The 22,578-nt window shown below is 38.1% G+C and overlaps 1 protein-coding gene across 3 annotated transcripts in view; it reads right to left on the bottom strand.

The window, feature by feature from the left end:
- Positions 1-816: 816 nt before the first annotated feature.
- Positions 817-22,578, bottom strand: part of SEMA3C (semaphorin 3C) — a 115,634-nt gene continuing 93,872 nt past the window's right edge. For all 3 annotated transcript variants that reach the window (XM_085083608.1, XM_085083590.1, XM_085083598.1), the window contains 6 exons: positions 16,005-16,093; positions 13,878-13,919; positions 12,450-12,607; positions 9,064-9,131; positions 6,311-6,441; positions 817-4,474 (listed from right to left, as the gene is read on the bottom strand). In XM_085083608.1, the coding sequence (XP_084939734.1) occupies positions 4,061-4,474; positions 6,311-6,441; positions 9,064-9,131; positions 12,450-12,607; positions 13,878-13,919; positions 16,005-16,093 (902 nt within the window). In that variant the 3' untranslated portion in view covers positions 817-4,060. The remainder of the gene's footprint in view (positions 4,475-6,310; positions 6,442-9,063; positions 9,132-12,449; positions 12,608-13,877; positions 13,920-16,004; positions 16,094-22,578) is intronic.

Raw genomic sequence — 22,578 nt, 5'->3', positions numbered from 1 at the left:
CCTCGTAAAGCCTCACAGCAACCCAGCTATCTGGGAAATCAAAATCAGGGTTTAACAGTCCAGAACCTTCTTGTGAAGGTCAGTGTTTGTCACATTTAGTTTTCAATTATTATCCCCAAGAACCGAAGAGGACCTATGCTTTCTTGTTAAAACCCATCTGGAAAAACAGACAGAGAGCAGCAGTAACACTGCTTGGATGATAGCTGCAGGAAAAAGGAGCATACTGTAGGTGTCAGGCAGGTTATTTCTTTCCAAGTACAAGCCAGGAAACAGGGAGAGAGCTGTGACTCCCTGTGGTGCAGCCCCAGCAGCCTGTCCTCCCTGCAGAGCAGTCTGGAGAAGGCCAGGATTCTCAGCTGAAAGAAGGAGGATTTCACAGAATGTGTTTTCTTTTTGTCTGTGTGTTTGTGGGTTTGTTTGTTTGTATGTTTTCCTCAGTGTAATAAAAGCAGAAAGCATTTACACTTCACTACCATTTTTTAGCCAGACATTTCTGATTTACTTCATTCTCCTATGAGAAAATTATTTTTTTTTCTTCTTTTTTTCACAATGAATGAAAGTTAACCTGCTTTTACGCACAGTGTTCATATGGGATAATTTCTGAAAGAATTAATCTCTGACTCCTCATTAGGTGCTTGGTATCTCTTTGATGCAGGGTTCAGCCCAGAGCAGGGCTCAGAAATTATCAGCTGCAATACCTGATGCTCGAAATATCTTGAACTTGTTTAGAAAGTCTAGGAAACTGCTTTTCAGGTTCTTTAAAAAAATAAAAAGTTTCTTTTTTAAATGCACATCTATAAGGGGGAAACCAACAAATTTTTAAGATGTTGCAACACACTTTATTTTGTCGGGCATTTTAGATATTCAATTAAATAGCACTATGTTAAACTACATTTTGTTCTTTCTTACACATTATATGATGCATATTCACTGTGATGACAGTTTCATCATGCTAGGAACTTATACACATACCTACACTTTTAAAACCAAGATTTTCTTAATAAAACACGCATATCTACAGTAACAACAATTGCAAAGAACACATTGTTAGGTCAAGATTTCAGCAAACTTTACAAACTACACAAAATAAAAAAGCAAAAAAAAATACCAGTACACAGTGAAGTTCTTAGCAGAGAACATATCTTTACATTTGGTGAAGTTATGCCTAGAAGTCATTTTGCTTTTGCATTTTTTTTTAAAGAATAAAATTATATACATTATTTAGTAATCCTCAAAATAGGAAGTATTAAATAGCACAAATAATATTACAGTCTTAAGTTTTGGTGTTACCTACAGCAGAGGGGCTACTTTAAACAAATAAAAATTGCAGTTTGTCTGTTCTGTACATTCAAGGCCAAACACTCAGCTGGTATCAACCCCAGTAGCTACATGGACAGCAAGGAAGTTAGATTAGTTTATACCAGCTGAGCATCTGGCTCCTGACCTCTATACATGCAGGAAGGCTCCTTAAGTGTGGAAGCTTGGACCGGTTATACTGACAGAAGCTTATTATATTCATTACTGGAGTTCTCATGCAGCAGGAAAAATGTTAGTTTAAGTATAATCCCTTAAACAGTCATACCATAGTAATGGTATGTGAAGCAGCTTTAAAAATATTATTTTATAATCATATGAAACTCTGAGCTGTGCTGATTGTTTTAACGGAATCCCTTATTGCCAATATTCTATTAGAAATCAGTGTAACTGTAATTTCTGAGGCCTAATGGGGGCCCAATAAAATATCACTGTACCTAATCACTTAAAGAGCAAATCGTACCTTTAAATACCTATTAATCACTGTAATCCATCTGGAAGCAATTATGATCCTCACAATAGACATTAGTATCACACTAACTCTGCAGTGAATCTGCTGGGGAAATAGGGAGAGCATGGCAGCACAGAGAGGATTTGCACTAGTGTCATTCCAGGAGGTAGTTCTATTTCATGGCACTCGATTTTTGGTTTGTCACTTACACACTTCAGAAGTCAGTCACACTCAGGGAAAAGAAAAAAAAAGATTCCTCCAGAATCTGCTTTGCCAGCTCTTGGGGCCAAATCCAATTTCACGGAGGTCTGAGAAAGTTTCCTGATGGTTTCCATAAGAAGGACCTTAGTTATGAGTGTCTAAATATTGCAGAAATATGCATTTAGGCTTTGAGTAAGGAGAGCACTTGACTAGATGGCAATACCTGAGCAGGCTGGCACTGCCATGCTTTTTGATGCAAGCACACAAATTAAATTCAAAGAGCTCCCACCAGCATCAAAGGGATTTAGAGACCCTGTAAGTGGTGTGATCAGGGCTCATTTCCCAGCTATCCCTAATGAGGTGGTGATAAAGTGACAATCCAACTAATGGCAGGTAAATACCAGTGGTACCTCCACGGCACTAGATTTAATTCACTTACCTCCATAGCCCAAGATGTTAATTCATGCAGGCACAAACCCTGAAGTGTTCCCCCATGCCCTGTAGAGTTAGTCCCAGAGTATTCTAATAAAAGCAGAATTTTAATATAACATAGCTCAGTTTTGAGCTGAATATCAGTTTATATGTTTGTATAATATCACAATTAATTGCAATTTTTCTCAGGTACTCATACATTTTTAGTCATTGCTACTGTTTTGAACAGACTCAGTGGCTTCCAGAACACTCTTACAGAGTAAAAGGATTGATGATCTGTCCCTCTTTTTGGCATTAGTGTTACTCAAAAATAAAAAAGTGATTGCTTTTCCTAGGATGGCTTGGTGCACACTCACCCAATTTTCAACAAAACTTGCTTCATTAGATCTGACAGCTGCTTCTTAAACAGAAGACTTCTGTTTGAACATGCCTCTCAGAACCTACTTTTTGGTTTTTAACCCCAAACCCATTTTTCAGTTTTATTTTTCCCTCATTATTTTTTTTTCTTTTCTTTTCCTGATCTGCTTTTCAGCAGAGAACTGAAAATAGGAGGAAACTGGTAAAATAACATGGAAAAGAAAAAGGGTACAAAGACTGGAAAATGGGATGGTTTAATTAAAAAATTCTAGTTAAAATATTTGCAACTTTGAGAAAACAGTTGAAAAAATAATATTTTAAAAATTTCACAGACACTTATGACTTGTTTCCACATTGTAGACCAGCTCCAATTTAATCATGGAACAGAATAAAGATAATCTATATTTTTCGTTTCTGAATAAGCACTATACAGTATATCTACATTCTGTCCTTTGAAAAGAAATTGGAGTGTAATCCTTTGAAAAGTAGCTAAAATACCTAAGTCACTTAGGTGTTTTTCAAAATTCTATGTATAATGAACATTCTCATGTTACCTTTGTGCCACTTATAAAGCTATGTAGTGTTATAGGACACCCTATTTTAATAAAAATCAATATGAGCAGAGATATTTTAAGTTACATTCCAGAACTTATTAATTTATTACAACTCATACTATGCACAATAATCAGTGCTCACTCTGATAAAGTATAAATTCTTTGTTTTTCTTCTGTTTGTTCCTTCATTTGACCTCTGAGTGAATGAAACATTTCTACTATGCTTTATTTGCTTCCTATCTGCATGCATTCACATGATTTGATCGATGAGTGAAAGCTGTAAACCCACTATTGAGCAGTAAACAAGAAAAAACTCATGTTCTTAAATGCAGTGCAAGGAAATCTTAGTACCATCCTACTTTAAGTATGCATCTTAACCCAGATTCTTTCACCACCAGTCCAGTTGGTACAGTTCCAGAGTTGCAAGACAATGCACTGATTTTGTAAAAATATCTATTCAGCTGTAATTAAATACCGAGATGTTAAAAGGTGAATCTGGTTTAAGATGAATACGCAGTGCTGCTTCTAGGACAGAGCCCAGCCTAGAGACCCTAAGCATCTATAGGAAAGAAAATGCTCTGAGTTATTTTCTTTAGTTAGGTTACACTGCATTTCATTGGGAGACAGGTCTTTTCTGAGGCTTGCTGGATTTTAATTTAATTTTTTATCAGACTTGCACAAATTTGTTCTTAATAGACAAATGTAAGCCCCCTACACTGAGGACAAAAATATCTATTACTACACAATAAAATTAAGATCCAGGTAATTGATTCCTTCTATTTCTGCTTTTTCTGCTATTGATAAGGGCCTTTAGCTTGCTGTAGTCCCCTCTCATCTTCTGGGATTCCTCCCTCTGCTGTCCTGCCTGCCTGCTGTCCTTGCAGTACTGGTTAATCATCTGCATCTCCGAGTGGCTGAAAGCTCCCACAAAGTCCTTGGGGTGGAACTGCAGTGCTCGCACCGAGCTGGCCCAGGTCCAGGGGGACCACTTCTCAGTCATGACAGCCACCATCTCTGAATCCAGCACCTTGAAGTTGATCTTTGCCAAGGTCTGCTTGAAGCTGTTCTCCGTGGCGACGCAGTGGTAGAGCCCTCGGTCGCTGTCCTGCACGGAGCGAATGAGGAGCCCATGCTCAGTCGCTATGATCCTCTCGTTCAGCTTCACCTAGGGAGCAAAAAAAGGCAGGAGGAACATTTTAGGGAAGGTTATAGAGCAACAGAGTATTGGAACTTTTGGTAAGTTTCACTTCAAACATTACTTTCTTTTTTGAAGTTACTATCTTTTCATATATTTATCTCCAACACAGCACCAATATGGCCACGATTAGGAGACAGCTTACCTCGAGGAACACAAGTGTTGGTAAAGAAAACTACCTAAATATTTTTATTTCTTAAGTTAGAATAAATTTGATCAGGATGAACACAATGACGAAAATCTGGAAACTAGATGAAATAAAGAGTTTTCATAATGTTCAAATAGTAGAGTTGAAGAAATGAACTTTTATTTGCCCTGTTGCACCCCTAAGTGACTCTTTCAGCATCAGAGATTGCTGCTGAGACTCAGTGGAAGAAAGGTACAGGACTGGGGAGACTAATTTGGCATTGTACTCAAGGTGGCTTCTCATTAAAAATTTTGAATTTGAGCACATTCCTGGGTATTCACTTCTGAAGAACTCCATCTGCTCTGCAGAGTCTATAGCCTGGAATAAAAATTATCACCACGGTGGCCTCAGCTGGGACTTGGCTCACTGTTAACCAGGAGCCCTGGTACTCCTATTTCCTTTCTGGCTTCAGACTCTGCACTGTCCCAGGAGATGCTCACATCATCTGAAAGAAGCAAGTTACCACAGCTTGTTGAGTTATCATCCAATTATAAATGAATGTGCAGATGTCCCTTTGCATATCAGTGAGAAGTAAAAATTGCTAGTCCAATCCATTATGAAAGGAAACCAGTGCTGGTATTTTTATGAATGGTTTTTCTATTTTGCTACTGCACTTTGCATTATACCTGGTTCTCCTGGGAACTAATTTACTTATTATGGTATTCTGCTATTGTAAAATTTTGTAGACATTGTGGAAGATTTCCAGAAATCTGAGAGCTTTAAAAGTAATTAACACTTTGATTGCTTTAGTCTGCCTGTTCTTTGAAACGGCATTGATTCTAATACAGTTATTGAACATAAGAACAAAAAAGGGAGATGTTCTGCTCAACCAATGGGTTAAAGCATTGCACCTCTTGCCAGGACATGGCTTGAGTCTTTGAATAGTGAGAAAACTCAGTGAGGCACTTGTAAGTCCCCTCTGTTTTTGAAAAATGGCCTGATAGGAGAATAATGCTTTTCAGTATTTATAACCTATCAACAGACACCACATCACTTCAAAGTTCCTTTTGAAAGATGTTTCTTTTTATTCATATAGTAAGTGCCTTGGATTTGAAATGGATTTTTTCCCCTTTTATATTACTTAAGCAAGGCACAGTCCCCATAAACAATCATACTGTGTATTACAGTGCTGAAACTCGAGAGCCTTGGAGAGTGCAGTAATGGAAAATCTGATTGCACTATGGTGAGGAAATGCTTTTGTCAATACGTGTTCTTAGCCTGGACTAGTTTCTTGCTAGAAACCTTTCACATTTCTCCCACTTTTGCCTTTTATCTCTTCAATAGCACAGAGGAGCTACTGCATGCTGACTTCTTCCTGAACTTAATACAAGTTATTGCTTTTGTGCCTATTTCCTTAGATCATAAGAAGTTCTGAGTGCTGCAAACCTTCAGTTGGCAATTAGTAAGGTGTGAAGCAAAGATTCTTTAATTTTCTGATAGCTGTTCTGGTCTGACAGAAATCACTGGGGGTGAGTCACTGTCCTGCATCCACACAAATTCTCCAGCTTCACTGCAGCCAGACTGCCTGATAAAAACACAAACTGTCCCTCGACTTTGTCTGGGGAGGGAATGTGATGCTGACTGAGAATCCTCCCAGAGCTCCTGCTCACATTACTCACCTCTTTCCTCCTGTCATTGTCTTTCTGTAGCAGCCACTTAATAGAAGCCTGAGGAGATTTAGGTGTGCATTCCAGAAAGGTGGTGTTGTTTTTTACTCCATACTGAACTATTTCTGCAGCATTTCTGTATGCTAGAAAGAAAGAAAAAGAAAACAGGTCAGGATACTGTGAATTTGATAAAGAAAACAGGTAACTGCAATACAGATAAAATGAAGTATGCCTGATTCTGATATTGGCCAAAAATAAGTAATCTAGGGGGAAAAAAATCAAAGAAATTAAATGAAATGTGAAGAAGCACATTCAGTTTCAAATACCAATATTTTCAGAGTAACATAGTCTGTTCTGGGAAATTAGGACACCTAAAGGCTGGTAAACTTTGCTGATGGGATAACTGAGCTCAGGGATATTTTTCTCTGAAATTATCTCATTCTCTACTACTCCAATGAAGAATGAAGCATCTAACATATTTCTTCACACTTTGCCATTTATGAGTTGGGGGAATATGGCTGTATGACCAAAATAATGCAACATGCCCTAAGGAAGGTTCCAGCTACTCCAGCTGCGCACAGCATCCCAGGGAGGAGAGAGAGGGCAGGCTGGGCTCCTGCTCCTCTGCTTCTCTTCCAACACAAGGAAGGGACTTGGCTCTCAACCTGAAATGTGATGAGTATGTAGACAGGCCAGCAACAGAGAGAAAGACAGATTTATAGCACTCCAGCAACACCTGGGCAAGTGCTGAGCATATGTCATCACTGAGACTTGTTGTGTCCCTTTACAGTCTCGACAGATGAATAATTGGCAGTCACCAGTAGGAACTTATGGATGCTTATTGCTTGGCCCAAATCATAGTGTTTGTCCTGAAAACAAGACAACTCCAGATTTAAAAGCTTGCCTTATATATGTAATACATTTTTTTTTTTTTTGAGAAAGGAGCAGTGGATACCAAATAATATAAGAACTGCAAATACCTAGAGGTCTGCATGTCCAAAATCTGACTCTGTCTTTGCACAGTGCTAAGACTGGTTTTTCTCAGACTCTACTTATCTCCCATTCTTTCCAGCTTCTTTCATCAACTGATACATGAAATTGAAATCTATTCTTCTGAAGGAAGGAGACTGCCTGGTTCTAGTCCTTCAGCACATTTAGGAAGCTGTACCAAAACTAATTATAACTTTTAGGAGAATAATGTGGAAATACTTTGAATTCAAAATGTATTTTGCTAATGGCTGTAAGAGCTAACACAAACATAACAATATTAAACAGATGTGAAAAGCAATCATACAAGATTTCTTAGCTCTTGATGATTTATTAAAAATAACAATGTGACAAAAGTACTGAGTTTATACATGCTTAGAGGTCTACCATGTTTAAATTCAGCATTATGGCTGTCTATGAACTTGGAAGATTTCTTAGTTTTGCTTGGCTCTCTGCTCTTTTGTCCTTTAGGTAGATTTCATTTTTCCCCAAACATAGTAATTTTGCTATAAATGGCTCTAATTATATTTTGAAAGGGTCTAAATTGCTCCTTATTTTAATCTTTTTTCTTTTCCACCAGGGAAACAACTGCCATCTACCTATGCTATATCCCACTGCTGCCACCGAAACTTCCTTTATAAAGTTGCTAAAACACATTAACCTTTAAATACATCCACATTAAAAAAGTGGTTGGAAAACAAGAAACCTGTTTCACAAGACTGTCAAGGTTGAAACAATTGTTTCCCCTCAGGCCAGAAAGCAGACAGTTGACATTCTCACATTTTCCACATGGAATGAAGAGACACCCACCCTTGGGCCAGACAATGGGTGGGAGATGTCAGCACATGCCTGCAAGGGAGGACATGCAGCTCAAGTTGCTTCAACATGGAACCTTTCATATGTAACCCTTAAAGCATTGTTCTCTGATTAGGAAAAAACCAATTAAAAAATTACAATCAGCTCTATTGTTTGGTATCCAGGTGGTACAGATGAGAAAGTATTTCAAAATTCAGGCTCATAAATAGAGGTGAAAGAAGCATAATTCTCTGATGTGTGCCCTTGGACTGATGGCATACATTGCCACTGCCTAGCTCAGACATGAATGGGGTTGAAGAGGATTGAGCTGCCTTTATATATGTGTTTACTCTTCCTGTGACTTTGGGCATATTTGACTGTGTCCATCAATCTGGAGAAAATGGTAGCTGCGAGGGCAGAGCCTTGGCTCCCCTGGCCATCCATACCATGCCAGGCTGACTTATCAGTTGCACAGCTGGAAATAAGAGACTTCATAAAGAAATTTGGAATAAGTTTTTTTTTCCCCCCCATGTCAAGGGAGAAGGGAATAATCATAACTCAAAAGACAGGCCTAGATCCTGCTGTTTGCTGAAAGGTGCACTCCAAAACTCAGTATGGGATCAAATATTCAGAAAAATTTTGAGATCCAAAGCTTAAACGAATGAAAAGGTATTAATAAACACTGAAGAGAAACAGAAGTAGAGAAGCCCTCAAATTAACTGTACCTTTTTCTAGCCACTAGTATCAGCTTCTCAATTCAAGTATGCTGAACTATGTATTTCACAGCTCATCATTTTATCAGATAGGTGCAAGTTTCATTTAATTGCAAGGAAAGATGCTAAAACCAAATCAAAACAAAACCCAGACTTGGAAAATAATTATGTTTTACCATTAAACCATACAGATAAGGTCAGTTACAATGAATCACATAAAGAAAAGCCACGTGTTCTTTATATAGAATGAGGATCTCTAAATTACAGTACCTTTCAGGTTGAAACCTCGGCACTGAGTCAGAGGGTTTCCATGTCTCACATCTTGTCTACGACTCCTCCTGCAATATTGTGTAAAAACAAAATGTTATTCCAAGAGAGCTACACTGAAAATAACCACTTTTTTGTGGATTTTTTGTTTGTTTTTTTTTTACTAGATCAACAGTTAGGGACAGTTCATGACCTTCAGTGAGTGTGCTTTACATTTGGCAGGCTTGCTGGAGTGAAGATACTGTTTAAGTGGAGAGTCAGTTTGTCAAACCTTATAAAATGGTTTCAGTTTTTGAGGGTAAAATAGTTGTGCAGTGGAGGTATAGAGATGGAAGGATCAGAGGAGATACATGAAAGAGAGATCTGTTCACTCTCACAGTACCTATGATTCAAAACCAGAACCACCAGCTGGAACTCTTCATAAAGGCAAGAGCTAGGAATGAGATACACAACATTCATAGTGCTCATATCTAACACAGCAGCAGAAAATATGATAAAGGGCATGTTCCCTCCTTGACTTTAGCAAGCACCTTATTTTTGGTGTCTATAGCCACCTTGGTAGCAGAGTGACTGAAGTATTCATCCAGAATGGCGGTGAGTTAATATTCTATTCTGTCCTCTACTTTAATGGATGAGACTATTTTCAACATACAATAAAATTCATCAAGTATCAGGATACTTCTAAATAGGGACTTTGTTATATTATCTGGATGACAGGTGTAAAATCACGATTCTGTAGCAAACTGTCTGGGGAGTTGGCTGGGACTGGGAATACTGGCATTTCAGTCCTCCTCAGCTAGATCATAGCTCACAGAATTCAGTGCATGAAAATCTGGTACCCAATTTTTTAAATTATTAAGATATATTATTTTCTTTGTGAAATATTCTGTAGGGTAGTTCAGTATATATCAAGTTCAAGACAAAAATATATTGGTGAGATTGTTGCAAATGGAATGTTTAGGAGCTGTATTCTGAACCATCCACTAAGGACTCACAGGATCAGAAACCATAAAAAGCCCCTGGAGCTGCAGTACTACTGAGTGAAGGGTGACACATCTATGGCCACATTATACCAGGCAGTGCACAAACACCCAGAGAGAGTGCTCATAATCCCCTGTCATCTGATCCTTCACTGCATCATTTGAAAAGGAAATATTTGAAAAGTGATGTTTCAAAGGAGTAATTACTGAAATTCCAAATATAGTTTTTATGTTTACCATCAAAAGCATTTCATTTTATGCCTTGGGGTCTTAACCCTTGTGAACTATTCACAGGAGTCAAAGGAGACAATGAAGAATTTCTTAAGTGAATGTCAGAATTCTTGCGCTACAGTGAGCTGCTCTACACTGTCAGAAATGGCATGTTGCTTGCATTAAGCAGTTCTGAGAATGTAAAATTAACAGTTAGATTTTTATTAAAAAACCCCAAAAAAGTGGTGGTCAGAAAATGAAGATAATACTGTCAGGTGTCTTGGGGTAAATCAGTGAGGAACTACAGTAATTCACAGGAGACACAAGTGTCAAAAAAAGCAAATAAGCAAATGCGTACAGAAGAAACAACTGTCTAGACAATGGGATTTGGCTCTAACTACCAATGTTTTCTCCTGTATAATCTGTCTTGTTAGATAAAGGGACAACTCATTTCCTTCACATATGAAAACCAGACTTTTTTCCATACAGTGTGAGGTGTTTATTTTGGTTTGACAGAAGGAGCAAATTGCAAACAAAATATCAGCATGAAAGTAAGCCCCACTGGATATAACCCTGGGTGGGTGTATATAATGGGGATGGCAAACAGGAAGCTGCACAGCCTGGGTGTACCTGACTGCTCCTTTTACCTTTGGGCAGCTATGTTAGTGTAGGAGTTAGGTGGCCTGACACTTGGGAATTTTTCTTTTCTTTTCTTTCCTTTCCTTTCCTTTCCTCCCCCATCTTCTGACCTTTGTTCAATGGAAGAAAACAGTGACTTTGCAGACTGGTGGATGGATATGCTGAATGAAAGCAGTAACAACCCCTGTACTTTACCAGTTGCTACATGGCCAGTTTGGGTTTTATCCTGTAATCTCAAGTAATGAGATTACTTGAATGAGTCAAGAAAATTTTGCAATCACAAAAAAAAGCCTGTCCTTAATCCCAGGGGATAACATTATTATCAGCAGATCCAAGCTTTGCCTGTTTCTGTCAACTGTCTCCCTCTATGAGGGAATAGGAGTAAAACTTAGTGACTGTATATATGGCCTTTGCACCTGCTGCTCAGGTGCTGGTGCTGAGCACAGCCACCAGCTTAGGTTGGATATCAAAAGAAGGTTTTTCACCCAGAGGGTGGTCAGGCACTGGAACAGCTCCCCAGGGAAGTGGCCACAGCATCAAGACTTTAAGAAGCGTTTGGACAATGCTCTCAGGCACATGGTGTGACTCTTGGGGTGTCCTGTGCAGGGCCAGGAGTTGCACTCAATGATCCTGATGGGTCCTTTCCAACTCAGCTTATTTTATGATTCTATGGCTCTAGAATATCCAGTCTAAACCTTTTCTGGCACAACTTGAGGCTGTTTCCTCTTGCCCTCCTGCTTGTTACCTCGGAGGAGAGAGTCCAACCCCCAGCTGGCTACAGCCTCCTTCCAGGTAGCTGTAGAGAGCACACATCTGAAAGGTTTGTCTCCTCTGCAGGAACACTTCATTGTGTATTCTGTAGCCTTGTTTGTATATGAAGTGAAACCTTAGTCAGACAAGAGCTCACTACAGCCTTCTGCTATTAAATACTTCCCTTGGGAGGAGGAAAGAGATGCCTGTTTTGCATAAGATTATGAGATGGACTATTAGTTCTGCTGTAAATTAAACAGAAATTGCTTTCCTGTCTGCTTTAATAAACCTCATGTCAAAAACCCAAATCCACAGGCATTACATGGAAATCACATTTGCCTAGAATTTTCCTGAAAATAATTCTTCTCACTTAGAAGCAAATGAGGAACAAAAAAAATATAAATGAGTTTATTCCTCAGACAGCCTGAGAGATCTTTTGCTGTATTTAGGGCTATCATAATTACATCCATAGTAAGTAATTGGATTTAAACAAAGGCAACAAATATCTCACTGATTTTGTGTGCATAAGTCAGAAGGATTAATATTTATGATTAGGAACCATTTTTTTTCCTTCTGTTTTTTTTCCATCCATTACTTTAAATATGAAAAGCCAAGCTCTTTACCACACACTCTCACAGCACACAGTCCTAGGTGATGAATAATTCCAAGCACAGCTATGGAGGTATTGTTTGTACATGCTCATGAAAGGAATGACATCCCATTTCTCCATCACATTACACTCCAGGCTATGCAGCAGAACAAAAGCATCCTTTCCTTGCAAACTTCACTGGGCTGCTTAACAATGCTCACCTTTTCCCCGTGGGATAAAACCTGGAGCAGGAGTTGCCATCCCAGGCACAGTAGGGATCTCGGGCCAGGCAGCAGTCAGCACAGGCAGTGCCATAGATGTGGCAGCGATGCAGGGAAACCTGGGTGACTCCTTCATCTGAGCTCACATACAGCTGTTGCTGCAGGAGGAAACGGAAAGATTTATTGCAGATGTGGAGGAGTTTCACCCCAGACCCGGATAACACACCCAAAAACCTTTTAATTAATTTTGGAATTAACTCAAGACCAAGAGATGAGTCACATATATATATGAAGTCAAGATAAACAGAAATCTCTCAGGTGAACAAGCCTTTATAATTCCCACCTTCCTGCTAAAAAACACCCAGAAACATTGAAGAATGTTAATGGTTTTTTTGGACATTGAGTGTCATTGTTCTGTTCTGGGGCAGACAGGCTGAGTTAATATTGCTTAGATTTGAGAACTTGGTTCTTATTCAGTGAGGATTATTGGCTCAAGCCTTTGAACTAAGTATTTTCTCTGCACATAGTCAGTTTAAAAATATTATGCAGAGTTTCTAGTTGGATTCTCCAGTGCATAGATTTCCAAGATGTAAAACCTAGAGATTATGTTGAGGCTTAGGGCCAGATTCTGATAGCCTTATATACCTGGAAAAATAAGCCAAGAAAACTTTCACAATAAATCAGAGCTTTTGCAAGAGAAGTTCAAAGTGAGTAGATCATTACCAAAATTTGGGCCAAAATGATTGTTTTAGTCAAAAATAATTAATCATTCTTAAAATATAAATTAAAAAGTAACAAACCCATTGAAATTCCTTTGATCTTTCTGTCATAAAAATGAAAACTCATACTGAATTTGAGTTAGTGACTAATATTTACTTAGTAGTAGCTTTGTAAAATATTGAGCAATATCTTGCTTGCAAAACCATAGAATACACATTTTTAGCTTGTGTATTAAAAATTCAGCAGAAAACCTCTCAGATGTTTTCATCATTATTGTCATTGTTTGTTACCAATAAACCAACAAGCACAATTGCAACATGGACCCAACAGCCCCAACACTGCCTTTTTACATTGATCAGACAGACTTTCAAGGAAAAGTTTCTATTTAGGACTCAGAGGAAAAAACGTTTTTACTCTAAGTAAAAACGAGTAACTCTTTTAATGTTTTTCTGGTTCCTTAACTGTCAAATGAAGTAACAAAAAAATTGACACTTTCAGTGAATTAGAAATTATATATAATGAATAGAAATTGTTTTATCTTAGTGGCTGAAGGACATACAAGCAGCTTATTCAAACTTCAGTTCAGTTTTCCCTATTCATTATCAAAAATTTGCCTACAGTGTGCTCCACAAGAATTGATATTCTAACACCTAAGTCTATTAGCTTCTAAGTTAACAAGCATTAAGCAGGCATTCCACTCTTCCTTACCTTTTTAGATGAAATCTTCATTGTTGTTATAGGAGAATTACCCTAAAAGACAAAGTTACAAACCATTTTCAAGGACTCTGTCCCAACATTAAAATTCAAAAATCACTAAAACGTAAGTAATATCTAAGAAAACTACATGTTTTTATATCCTGGAAATGGACCACTCCCTCCAACTAAGTATTGCTATTTTCAGAACTAAACAAATTGCATACAAACAATTAATGTCTCATAAAATATATTGTCGAAACTCAACCACATTATTATTACTCATGGGTAGCTAAAATGTTTTTGTACACTTATGATTAACCTTAATCTGTGCTATCTCAGCAATACAGGAGCCATTACTTTAGCTTTGTAATAAGAAACAATGTTTTTCCTTTGATGATGATGATAAGGAAAAATCATAAAACTACCCATGAATATTTACCACATGATCCAGATAAGAATATGACATACTTTTCCTACATATTATCTACAGTGCATACAGTTTGGTTACCATGCAACATATAAATTCAGATTATCAATGGCAGGAATGTTCTTGAAAGTTTCTTTCCCAGAGACAGTACTGTATACTACTGTGTGTCATCATAGCAGTCTATTAATGTCTGTGTCCAAATCAAATATTAAAGAGCTGGAAAAGGAATTGTTACATTCCTTGCCTTAAGTCATTATGTTCATCCAAACAAGTGATAAAATCGATGGTAATAAAAATGTTCAGCATTTTTTTAAGATTCAGCATTTGCTCAGTCACAAAGGAAAGCTGTAACAGTGGGCTAGGATTAGCTGCAGTGGACTACAACACAGCAGGGAGGTCAGGACTAGAAAATCTGGCTGCCAATCATGTGAATTGGCAAAGAGTTGGAGAAGTTTAGAGCTGCTTCATGAACTGTCTGGAGACTCAAGGTCAAATGCAACATTGGATCTGATGCCACATTACCTTGTTTATACTCTGGAAGAGGATCTCTGCTTTGCTACCCTTGATATTAACGAGCTCAGAACCCATGATCTCATCCCTGCTCTCTTGGAGAGACTCAAACACCATGATGCCACACAGATTGTAACAGCAGAGGATATGATATCATGATTTTTAGGGTTCAGGGTAAAAAGGTCTGTGCACAGAGGCCCAGAACTAGGTTTAGGCTGAGGATGCCTCTCAGCCCACCTATCTTCACGCTGTATTAATTTATGTTTCAGTAAATAGAATTAGCAATACTTTGGTGAAGGGTACATTTTAGGTAATATCACTCATATGTACCTTTTTGAAAGGGAAGTCTTCAGCAAAAGCCTAGAAAGACTAATTATGCCTTTATGAGTGTTAACACAGAGTGTATTCATTTTCTTATAGGAAACTGTTAATGTGCCTCAATAAAGAAGGTTAAATTTTCCTTTTTGTATTCTCTTAATGAAGTAGAGAAAAAGCCATGACAAAATCCTTAACTAAGTTTATAGACACATACTACCATTTGCCCTGAGACTCCTGTTTAATGAATAGCCCATTCAAATATTTGAAAGGGATTTTTCAGCATGAAAGGGAATATTTTCTTTAGGTTATTACAAGCTGTTACATGCCAGAGTGATTGACAGAGGCTATTCCCTTATCTCCCTGTAGTTTTTGTGTTTCTTTTCAGCTTATGTTGTGTTAAACTTGTAGCTTTCTTGACCCCAGTGGCATGTGACTTTGAAGAACAGGAGTTATGCAAAAACAATGCTAATTTGATTTCATTTTGCAACTGATAACCAGCAAGATTATCAGATAATCAAAGTACAGAAATCTTAGAATCCAACCATAAACAGCAACAGTCTCTGTAAGAGATGCCAATGATAAAAGTCTCCTTCTGGCAGCCATTATAACATGACCTCCTAAAAAAAGTGATTATCAAAATCCTTCTAGCCAATATATCAACATAAAAAACAGGCAACTGAAATACAGAAGAAAAGGACTTCAGCTAGCTATAGCCCTCATAACAGTCAACATTTTGTAATCCTCTTTGTGTGGTTTTCAAGCTGACAGCATGCACATTTACTTGATCTTTTATCAAATCACAGTTGCCTTTGCCAAAGTCTGTTAGAACAAAGTGTTTGTGTGAACACACACATTGGAAGAGCAAAAGAAGGAGAAAGCCAAACCTGAAAAACCTCCATCTCTTCTAAGATGAGCTCTCCACTTGCAGAGAAGTTGGTGGGTAGGACAACAACTTTTTGTACAGTTCCTTGATCTGGAATAGGTGAGAACAAGTGAGATCATGTGACATGGAGAGAGACAAATAAAAAAGCAGATTAACTTTCATTAATTATAAAAGAAAACGGTCAAAGCAAGCACTAAGACACAGTAAAAGGTAAGAAATGTTCAGTAATCCCTAGGGTCTGGGGTCAGAAAGAATGATGAGATGATTCTTTATACAGGAATAATTCTATAGTATACTTTTCATAGATGAACATAAGTCATGGTGAGATTGGAGTTACTACCATTGCTGTTACCATTGCATACAAAAAGATCAATCAAAATCACTTTATTCTGTAGTGGTTGCTGTACAGACAGAGGCAGAATCTATCCTAATGATCTTAGAGTAAAACACAGTAACATAAACAGGTAAAAGGCAGACAATGCAGAATTTAGTACATATTCATATCCAATAATAAAATGCTATAATAACTGATGACATGAAAGGCAAACCTTCCAAATAATAACTCTATCTACATGTAAACACAGTAAGATGAAAGCTTTTTTAAATGAAATTCAAACAATAATCAAGTCCATTATATATTGGTAGGGGTTAATATTTTGCTCCATATGGAAAAAAAAACCCACAACAAAACAAGGTGAAGGTATTTTAGCTATTCTATCATGGTTTCCCTCTCAAAATACAGTTCCAAGACTGACAAATCCACTCAGAACAAAGGAATAAGAAGTAGGAATATGTGGCAAAGACAGTGTTTTTGCAGGGTGGTTATGATGAGTGAAACCAAAGGGAAATTTGTGATTAGTTTTCCAAATTTCTTGTGTGGAAAGAATATGTGAGATGAAGGGGTCCATCTGTGAAGGCTCTTAAAGGCTGAGACAGCCACTGAAGTATTTCGGATGTGGCAGAAAAGGCAGACTGTGGGATAATCACAAGAACAAGAATTGTTACTTGGAAAAAGCACAGTACATAGAATTCCTTTTACCTGAAAGACCTAGAAATTAGACTGAGTAGAATAAATCTATTTGCTCTATACTGATTCTGAGGAATGAGAACACATGGTCCAGATTCTCTTTGGCCTTCAAAAGTTTTATGAGCAATGTAGAATTGTGAAGTTGGTAATACATTAGCAAAATATAGGAAAGTATGTACATATATTTTTATGAATTTGATCCCAAGGAAAGGAAATTTCAGTTTCCTGATTGGCAATTCATAATGAAGACAATCCAAGCTGAAAAAGTTCAGTTTTTTTTTTTTTGCTTTAAGTTGAGTGATTAAATTCTATAGGTAGAGCTGCAGGGTAAGATGATTATGGTAAGTAATTTACATCTCCCTATTTAACTTGAGGAAACCAGATGATGATGATGATAATAATAATAAATTTATAAAATAAAAAGTTTGAAGACAGAATATTGACATTTAATGACCTGACCACGCATAAAGAGCACATTGCAGTATTTTGTCTTTCAAAAAAACAATGAAAAGAGAAACTGAAAGCTGACAACACTTAAAAATGTGTAGCTATCAATGGTACATGCTCAGGGCATGTTATGCATGAATTTTTCATGAGAATTTTCTACAGAGACATTTATTCTCATTATACAATGGCATGATAAAACAGTTCCCTCGGAAGAAACTTTACTGAAACTAAATCTTGTGATAGCACAGCTGTGGTCTAGCCTGGGTGCCAGTATTAGCAAAACTATGAGAACCTGAGAGATTTACTGACTGCCAGGACCCACCGAAGTGTTAAACTGCTGCAGATGCTTCCCTCCGAGGAAAGGAGAAGTGTGTGTGTGGATTTCTTCTCCTTCCAAAGGGAATTACTTGCTCACAAATACCCACAGCTTCAGTCCAGTCTACCTCTGCTTCTTTGCATCCTTTTATCAATTCTCTCTCTCCAACCTTAGACACTACCTTACAAAATACTCAGTCAGAAGTGCAAGAAGGAGTTGCAGGCTTTTGTGGGTTTTTTGCAGCTGCCTGTGAAGTGTCAAGTACCTGTAACCCTGACATAGAGGGCACTAAGCATGTTGACAGTGACCTTACCTGCAAAGGAATGTAAGGCTGCTGAGCCTCTGAAGAACCGGTTTATGTCAATGGTCCATTAGCACATGCCACACATTTCAAATTCCTAAATTGTCTTGAGTTCTCAAACATTGCCCCAAACTGAAATCAGAACCTGAGGAGACATTTTATCCTAGGCATTGGCACAGAAAATACTGATAATGCCTGACGCCAAGAGCTTGTGTCCTAATAACCTTTCCTATTTGTAAAGTAGGTTCCTATCTACCTTTTTGTCACACCCCAGAAAAATACACAGAGTGAAGGACTGTTTACCTTGGTATTCAATCCCTTTGACTCAATATTTTACCACTTGCTTTGACTCAGTATTGTACCATGATGGACAGATCTTTACAGAAAGGAATGTTCCATTGTTTTAAAGGAGATTTAAAACAACATTTAAAATAAATATTCAAGTAGGCAATAGAAAGCAATTGATTAAATAAAATTGCTTAATGCAAAGGATTCTAATTGTCTGTACATATATATCTCTACATATACCTGAATATAAGCACTTCCAACAATACATAACATATAGGCTATAGTTCTCCCACTGCTTCTAAAAACAGTCTTTCTATTGTCGCTCAGCCTCTTCCTTAATAAATGAAAAGCAAATATTTGTGCCCAAACCCCACTTCTTATTTCTTTCTCAGCAGCACTGCTGTCTCCATTATAAACATAAATTTGTATCTGACAAATCAAGTCACCTGCATGTATTCACATCAGAAAATTTATGGTGTATTTGAGTTTTGTTGAAAATCTTATTTGATTGTTTCTCCTAATAGCAGATCAGTGAACTAAATTCCCTGGGTCAGAGGAAAGGATGAAGCACTGTGCACTGCAGGACATTTATGCAAAGCAGCAGTGCCTGAGCTGTTTCCAAGTGTATTTCACAATACGTAATATTTTATGCTGTAAATCAGGCGTAAGATGTCATCAAACAAGTACCAGTGAAATTTTTACAAGTCTAGGTCAATGGATGAAATTAGAAGCTGATCCCCTAAAATTCATAAAAATGGACAGCATGGTTTCCTTTGCAATTCACTTGTTGCTTCCAGAAATCCAACTGAAAACAGTTTTCCATTGCTATGATTTCACGAAGTCATGAAAAAGCTACTTTGTCTCCAGAATATCCATCCACCAGTGGAAATAAAGAGGCAGATTTTTGCTCACCACTTTCCTAACTCTTCACTGGGAGCTGTCTGCAGCCTTGCTTCAGCTCAGCATTCTGTGAGTCAAGGGGAGATGGACAAACAAAAGGGAATCTCCCTCAAGCTGACAGCAAGAGGACAAGAGCGACTCAAAATATTTTTCCATTTCAAACCTGCTTAACGAATGCAGGTGTCCTAACTAGACATGAAACACAAGAAAATGTTAGTAAGATCATGTTCCCTCTGAGAGGACTGAGAAACTAGGAATGGCAAGGGAGGAAAGTGAAGGCTAAAAAAAGGTGTAGAATATATTCAGAGTGGGAAACAAATGAAGGAGGAAGGCATTCCAATAAATGGAATGGAAGCAGAAGAGGCAAATAATAATCATCATAATTATAATAATATTCCTTGAAATGCAAGGAATTATTCTAGACTGATATTAATCAGCTAAGCTTCATCAATACCAGTTAGACTGTGCCTGATTACATTAATTCCTGCTCTGGCTGGCCACAGGCAATGGAAAAGGCAAAGCTTAATGAACAGACATGAAAAATACAGAGGATTTTGGTTGAATCAGAAGGCCTGAGTTTAAAATTCATTCTCTGAAGTTTGACTGGCTTTTGTTTCCCAGTCCTAAGTGAACACTGCAGCTGTCAGTAATGTGAGCCTCACAGAGAGCTGGGACCCATCTACCCCTGAGCCACATCACACACAAAAATTTAACTACAAATAAAACCCCCAAATTTTCCACATCATAAAAAAATGACTGCAGTGGGCACCAACTTCTATTCTGACATGAGTTTCAAGAGGCTTCCCACAGTAATCCCCACCCTTGATGTGTCTGACACTGCTGGAGACCCTCTAAAAACTTTTTCTCCATGTTTTACCTGTCACCCTAATGGTAGCTAATTATTTTTGATCTCTTATCTGAGTTCAACCTGATGTATACAAATAACCTTACAATGAAAAAAGAAACCAAAATGTTCTAGAATGTTTGAGATCTGTCTGTTTGAGAAAACGCTGAGGCTCAGCAGAGCACCTGAGATGGTGGCAGGTTAGCATTCAGGGCTGACAGCCACGTTCCCACGCTCTGAGCCTGCTCTACCTCAGAGCTCCCACCACGGCCACTAACCTCTCTGTGCTTAGTGCACTCATCTGTCAAATGGGGGTAATTGTTTTCCTGCTCATAATATCTCTGTGAAACTTCATAAAATTTGAGCTGCATCAAAGAACAAAAAGACAGATACAAATACTCACACTTGAGGGCAAAGTTTTTGTATAGCCCCAGCTCAGTCAATCTTTTGGGACACAGTGTCAGCTTGCTTGAATAAAAACTGAATAGGGGAAATGAAGCAGGTGGAGGTACACCCTTTTAACTTACATATCATCTTAAAAGTCTGTGAAAAAGCTTTGGACAAATAGGTCAATGAAAGGTTATGAATGACTCAGGCACTATGACCAAGAGGAAGAAGGAAATTGTGTCTGACGCCTGTTGTGCCACAGTTGTGCAACATCATCTTCCCAAGCTCACAGTCACGAAGCTGCAGCCAGGAAAACTATGGGAGGCAAGCTTGCTCTTTTGACCAGATTATCTCTCTGTTAGAATCTGTAGATCATTACATGATTTTTGGCTATTGCATTACTGGAGGCTACTGCTGTCAGTAAGGGTTAGTTTTCCAAAAAGACAGCCATCAAACAACACCATGAAAATCAGTATTACAAAGTTATGCTCTGGAGGCACTTAATGCATCTAGACTTTGAAAACAAGTGTTTCATCAGAGAAGAAAAGATAATAAGAAACATTGATCAACCTCATGCCACATCAGATGCATGTGGCTGACATTAATCATCTGAATAAGCCACACTGAAGTCTGAAGTGCCTTTTTATGACAGTAACTTAGATCTCTTTCCAAAAAACCATCACATCTTGATAGCAAGGAGCTGAAAAAAATCCCATTGGTGCCCATAGCTGTTTAATGTACTCAAGTTTGACGCAGTCATTTAAATATTTTCCTAACACCAAAAGCAATAAAAAGCCCCATGAATAATCTTTAGGTTGTGCAATCTGTGTGTACTTTGACTGAAGGTTTTCATATTGCAAGCAGTAGGTGGCATGGTTAATAAATTAATATTAATCTCACAAATATGTTCTCATGGTGTTTTACTGCTATCTTAAAACTCAGATGGAAAGCAATTACCAAAGGATGAACAAAACATTGATCCTTACCAAAGGATGAACCTGAAAGCTCAGGTTCCTTAGATATAACTAAAATGAGAAACAAATTACAGTACAACTTTAGGGGGAATCCAAAAAAATCAGGACTGAGTCCTAGCCCATCACAGAAATAGAGTAATTGAAACAGAACTCTAATCCCAAATTCTTGAACTGAATATGTTATGACTCATTGCATGGGCAAAAAATGCCATCAGCATTGCCATCCGACAGAAAGAATACCATCAGTCAAATATGCAAATTAGTGATTACACTCTTTCCAAGTAAATTTTCTCCTGGGTTTCTGTTTAGGAACACAAGGTGGGTAGACAGCACTCTTGTCTTGTAGCACTGCTTTCTACCAGCCCAGACTTGCTCCTCACTCCAATTCAGTTCAGGTCAGACAGGGGTGAAGAGATCCCTTTGGGCAGACCTAACAAAACTAGCAAGTTTTGTTAAGTGCTTTGGGAGTCTTCATGTTGAAAAGCGTAGGAAAAGCAGGAGATTGTTATCATTTTAAGAGCATGGAACACCACAAGAACAATGTCTGTCCCTGGGATTTATTTTGTTTGCTCTGTAGGTAAGCAAGGGAGAAAAGTAGCACATTAACTCTGGGCATGGGCCCTGTGAGCTCAGCTCTTCTGTCTGGGGGCACAAAGGAAACACTACACATAGTTCACACCAAGGTGAAAACATTACAGAGCTGCCTATACCCTCCTGTGCCATGGCTACATGATGAAAACCACTGGGGCTGTCAGAGCTCTGTACTTCTGTTATTCTTCACTTGCATCCAGGAACTGATTTATTACTAAGGCTACAGAGGACGAAGAGAGGGAAAACTAAACTTTTTGTGTGCTTTGCATCTGGCAAGACATAAAACACTCTGATTTCAAGCATGAGACAGGTCACTGACAGTGACAGACATGGCTGGCAACATCTCAGTTCAGCAGCAGTAACTCATCATTTGAGCTGACTGTAATTGTCACCAGGTGTCAAGTCCCATTGTCTCTGGCTGTGGGGCTCCAGGCTCCCAAGGAAATTATCACATGAAATTCTCCTATACAATGTGGTTTTTGCATTTGCCAGGATGAACT

The sequence above is a fragment of the Lichenostomus cassidix genome, chromosome 1Aa (assembly GCF_008360975.1).
Source record: "Lichenostomus cassidix isolate B80296 chromosome 1Aa, HeHo_3.0, whole genome shotgun sequence".
NCBI classification, from domain to species: Eukaryota; Metazoa; Chordata; class Aves; order Passeriformes; family Meliphagidae; genus Lichenostomus; species Lichenostomus cassidix.
The sequence above is the reverse complement of the archived record's forward strand: the minus strand, read 5'-3'. Positions and strand labels throughout refer to the sequence as shown.